At 26.5% G+C, this 5,804-nt stretch overlaps 1 protein-coding gene across 2 annotated transcripts in view; it reads right to left on the reverse strand.

Annotated features, from left to right (window-relative positions):
* Positions 1–1,535: 1,535 nt before the first annotated feature.
* Positions 1,536–5,804, reverse strand: part of LOC107462350 (uncharacterized) — a 4,682-nt gene continuing 413 nt past the window's right edge. For both annotated transcript variants that reach the window (XM_052253128.1, XM_016080921.3), the window contains 6 exons: positions 4,909–5,310; positions 4,470–4,546; positions 4,147–4,183; positions 3,880–4,069; positions 2,946–3,375; positions 1,536–1,933 (listed from right to left, as the gene is read on the reverse strand). In XM_052253128.1, the coding sequence (XP_052109088.1) occupies positions 1,679–1,933; positions 2,946–3,375; positions 3,880–4,069; positions 4,147–4,183; positions 4,470–4,546; positions 4,909–5,284 (1,365 nt within the window). In that variant the 5' untranslated portion in view covers positions 5,285–5,310 and the 3' untranslated portion in view covers positions 1,536–1,678. The remainder of the gene's footprint in view (positions 1,934–2,945; positions 3,376–3,879; positions 4,070–4,146; positions 4,184–4,469; positions 4,547–4,908; positions 5,311–5,804) is intronic.

Here is a 5,804-nt window from a genome sequence, read left to right on the forward strand (position 1 = left end):
GGGTGTGGCGGTGGTTAGCTAGGGAAATTGGCCAATTTGTTGTTTGAGTATGTAACTGTGTGGTTTAATTCTAGATTATATGATTCAAATATTTGTATGTCTATATATACCTCTATAGTTTATTATAAAATAGGGTTAAGATACTATAACTATCCGTTAGCTTGGCCACAAATACATGTTATCTTATTTAGTTTCCTATTATGTAATTGTTATTTCTTTTTTATAAAGTCGATATATTCATGAAGAAATTGTGATCACATGAGAATTGAGAGAGTAAATTGATAGTGAAGTCAAGAACAGAGACCAGAAAACGGAGAGAGAAGAATACTGATTTCTTACCCATGAACTAACACTGCACTAGCCTAACTGAATAACAAACTTGTAACCACTTCTAACTAACTGCTTTTACTGCTAACAAGTAACTCTTCTAACTAACTTCCACGTCAGCAGAATTCTCGGGAAAAAAACTTCCACATCAGCAAGATTACTAATAACTTAATCAGCGTCATTGGCTTAAGTCACAATTCTCAAAAGTAAGGTTAAAGATCGAACACCTCTATGTAGTATATACACAAATATGGACTATACTTAATTACTTCCTTAATCCTAAAATCCAACCTTTTAGGTTTCAAAGTTAATAAGGTCAAATTAAAACTTTGGAAGCTGCTAATCTAACATCTATTATTATTATATATATCGTGCATGTTTTTACATTTTAGTATGTTTGACAAAATTTTTTAAGGAAAAATAAAGAATTATATTAAATGTATATAAAAAATAATTATTTATATATAATACATATTAAAATATAAAATATATATTAAAAAATTATTTAAATAATTTATATATTTATATGTAAATATATATAATAATTAAATTTAATGATTTTTTTAAAATAAAAGTATTAGAAAAATAATTTTTTTTAATTTTTATCTTTTTAAATTTTTTTAACATAATGTACTTTTTGATATTTTGACGTTTATTATTAGTCCTTTTTTCTAATTATTTTTCGCGGCATTAGACTCATTAAATCTTATTGTGAACAACCACCATTACATTTATACTTTCTCTAATTAATAATGCAAAAGCCTTTTTTCATTTAAGTATCATAATAAAATGCCTATATATATTTTAATACGTTTATTATTAGTCCTATTTTTTAATTATTTTTCATAGCATTTACTTATTCAGTGTTGTCCTGGCACCCAAAAATAAAGCACCACCATTATTACATTTATACTTTCTCTCATTAATAATTTAATAAGAAGCCTTTTCATTTAGGTAGCATCATAAAATGTGTATATTTTTAGTATATTGTACTGTTATTATTGGAGGTGTTATAAATTTTAAATTTATTTGAATTTCACATTCAAAAAATTATATGTTCATAAAAAATATCCATCAAATTAATTATTATATACATATTAATGTATATTTTATATTTTTATATATATATATTTTATACGAATATAATTAATTTAGTAACTAATTTTTTACATAAATTTAATATGGTTTTTTATGAGATGGATAAAACATAAAAGAAGTCAACTTAATTGATACCAAAAATTCGGATTACAAAAAATAATATTTTCTGTTCTATGTGGTTTGTTATGACTTATGATGAGACAAGTACTTAAAAGATCTACTCTATTTGACATGGTCAGATCCTAATAAGTACTCAGCCCAATAGACTCCTTTGTGTGAAATTTTGTTGTAAAAATAAACGCTCAACCTGGGTTTTCTTCTCTTTGTGTTTGTAATCACTTGAATTTGATGATGAAGAGAACAACGAAAGAGAAAGTTTAGTATTGATTTCTTGTTCACTTTGTGGGTTTTCTAATGAGTCTTGGCTTAGCTTAAGCTCTAGGAAACTCGATGATGATGACGACCCTTTCTTCTTCTCATCATGCATTTGGTTTTTTAGATCATGTACCTGCAATAACCTCGAAAAGGAAATTAAAAAATTAAATAAAATTTCTTCCAAATGCTAAATATCCTACACCACTAATTAATTAATGAATTTAGTTAGTATGCATAATAATTAATGAATTATTTATACAATGTGTACAATAGACTATATGAGTTACAAAATAAACATCACCCATAATATTCAGAATAACCATCCGAGTACTAGGGATAATAAACATCTCATGTCATAAAACCACTCATTCCAAAAGTTTAAATTAATTTTGGGTTCACCAAGGATCAAACTCTTGACTTTTTGAATCTAAAGCTCTAATACCATGTTATGATACCACTCATCTCAAAAACTTACGCTAATGAAAAAAGGTAACGCTAATGGTTATATCTCTAATACTCCCTAAACATCTATTGTACATTGATTCCACGTACTTTCCCTAATAACATAAGTAAGAATTTACAACATCAACAGTAAAAAGAAAATCAAGAATTTAAATAGTAAGTAAAAACAATTGACTTTACTATAATGAAGTAATAATGAACCATGGAGGACATTATTATGAAATTGATAATATTAGAGAGGTAATAAGAAAATAATTTAAAATTATTTTATTTAACTTAAATAGTTATAATTATATGTTTATTATTTTTAATATTATTCAATTATTTTAGTAATAATTAATAAATACAAAATAAAATGAATAATAATTAAAGAATGTAAAATAAAATAATTTTAAAATATTTTAAACTCATTTTNTTTAAATTTTTTTTTATAAAATAATATACAGCTAGCGGTTAATGTTTTTTACATGTTAACAAAACCTAAAAAATACTATGTACTAAAATATACTGATTGTTATATATAATCAAGATAGATTTCTTTGTTGTTCAATGAAAAACTTGCAACAAAAATCTTAACAACTACCTTAGCAAAATCTAGTAAAAATAAATAAATCAAATAAATTCCAATTTGCAAGTAAGAAATTAGAGGTATAAAATATAGTAGCTAGTGTTATTATTATTACCTGAGCATCTAACTTGGCATGATGGCCAGCAGGGAAGGCAACACTGCAAGAACTTCTTTGATGATGATGACATTGATAATCAGCCAAGGTAGTAGTGCTCCATTGTTGTGATGAAGGTTGTGCACCAAATCTAGTATTGTTGTCATCCATTGAAATGGCTACTAAAGTTTCATGTTTCTCACTTTCTTGTGATCCATTATCATTCTTATCCTTTAAGGTTCCTCTAGGAGGAGGAGGAGGCCACTTCACTTGTTCAAGTATTTGGCAAGACCTAAAAGCTCCATTACTATTACTACTATTATTTCTTCTTATTATTGCATCCCTTACATCAAGTAGATGTGAGCTTGCTTCATATAACCTTGAATCTTTGTCCTCCAATGAACTTGATCTTGTCATCATGTGACTATTGAAAATCCCAGTTGGATGAAATCTGCAAATTAAAGAGAATAGTTAAAAGAATTTTAATAAACATGTATTACTATTACATGCATCATATATGTTAGTATTTAATTAATTAGATAAGATTTAATTTCGCTATCAATCTCTATAATTTTACTGAATTTTTAATTAAATTTTTATTTATTTTTATTAAATTCTTATACCATATCAGATTTTTTAATTAAATTCTTGTCGTGACAAAAATGTTGAAATTAACAAAATATTTTATTAAATAAAATAAATATATCTAATACTTGATTAAATATTACTTATAATTTAACAGAATATATATTCCGTTAATTTTAATATTTTTGTTACAGTAAAGACTTATTTACAAAATCTGTTATAATAGAAGGCCTAATTAAAAAAAAAAATAGGACTAATTAAAAATTTATTGAAATTATAAAGACTGATGGAGTAATTAAATCATTAGATAATAATATAAAATTCTTTTATACACGCTTATGATAATCAAAGTTTTACTAGTAAGTGATACCTTGAAGAGGCATGATGATGAGGTTTAATGTTATATGGTTGTTGTTTAATGGGGAGAGATGATGATGGTACATAACTACTACTCCTGTTAATAATGTTATCAACCCCAAAGTGTGCTTGTACATTTAATCTTTGGTACATCTCCAAAATTTGATGCCTTCCTTGTTGCATTGCCCTACTTTGGGATAAAACTGAAATAATATTGTGAATTTATACGTGATGTAAATTACTAAACCTTCAATAGTAATGAAAATTCTAAAATTTTTACCTTGACCAGACTCATCAAGCTTCTTACTTCGATACATCTGAATTTCAAAATAATTATTTAAATACAAGGATAGATCAATACGTTATTATTGAAGAAAAGATTAAAAAAAATTAGTAGATATAACGAGACTTTTTATTATAAAATCAGTTTTTCCAAAATCTTAAATTGATAAGAGAAAATATATAAATGATTATATATCTACCCATATTCTTGATGTAAAAATCTCATTTTTTTAATTTTTCTAAAAATCGAATAAATCATTTGTTTTAAAAGTTTAATCTAATAGAAAAGATATATGAATATATATATATATATGAACTTGCCTGCAAATGACTCTTTACATGTGCAATGCTAAGACCTCTCACATTCATCAACTGAAGAACCAACTTTGGTGTTGCTCCTGAACCCATTATTGCCAATTCAAATATTTAGATAAGTTTAAAAAAAAAAAGAAAGACAAAAGTACATATGAAAAAATTTGGAATAGACAAAAATATAAACACAAGATTGTAAATATCAAAGTACATCTGAAAAATTGTTTTTGATGGATAACATTGTCACATATTGTTAGTAAGTTTGTAAGATTTGGGGTGTATTTTTGTCCTTTAAAATCAGTATTTCAGGTATGATTTCATATTTATATCCACGTGAAACTCTTTTATGTGTAATTTTGTTCATTTATTCTTAAAAAAAAATATGTCTATGAAATCCGAATATATATAAGGATATGAATTTGAAATGGTAGTGTGATTAGATACTTACTTTCTTGTCCACCAAGGCGATTAACAGCTTGAACAAAAGCAAGATGGAGATCAGGAGTCCAACGAAGCCTTGGCATCTTTGACCTCACATATTGTCTAACCATACTTGTTCTTCTTCCTTTATTATTATTCTTATCATCTTCTTCTTCTTCTTCTTCTTCTTCGCTTGATGATGTGGCGTTGTTGTTGTTGCTGCTACTCAAATTCCCTTCTTGCCATGAAGATGAACATATCTCATTATCATTCTTATTGCTTCTGTTCTCATCATCACCAGCTTCTTCATTCAAGTCTATGAATGAACGTTTTCTACTCCCATTATTAGGACTAGTAATTAGACAACAAGACCCTTCTTTGCCTTCACTAATTCTCTCACCCATTATATTAAATGATTCCTTTCAACTTCCTGTGAAATTGTTTCATACATATAGTACACTCAAAATTTCAGAATCCAATGAACTTTGTCGCTTCCATATATATATAGAGAGAGAGAGAGAAAATAAAGGGCCAAGATATATGGCATTATACTATTACGTGTGTGTGTGTGTGTGGGAAAAGATCAATGCAATTTAATTAGTTGTGGTGATTTTGCAGACATAGATACACACATAGAAGGACTATATGTCCCTATTTAACATTTGTACCATAAATTTATTGTTACTAGTAATTATAACTGTTTGTATATGCATGTTCCTAGGTCTTGGAATTCCACATATTATAACCTATAGTTTGAAAGTTGTAAAGTGTATAAACTATATACAACAGAGTGCATCACTACCTATAATAAGATACCTCTCTATAATTATTATTATTATTATTATGTGTATAGTTTCAAATTAAATCTGTCTCTCAATGAGACATGCTTCTTGTCTTTCTTTCATTATCTTTTAAAGGGGATAT

The sequence above is a fragment of the Arachis duranensis genome, chromosome 8 (assembly GCF_000817695.3).
Source record: "Arachis duranensis cultivar V14167 chromosome 8, aradu.V14167.gnm2.J7QH, whole genome shotgun sequence".
NCBI lineage: Eukaryota > Viridiplantae > Streptophyta > Magnoliopsida > Fabales > Fabaceae > Arachis > Arachis duranensis.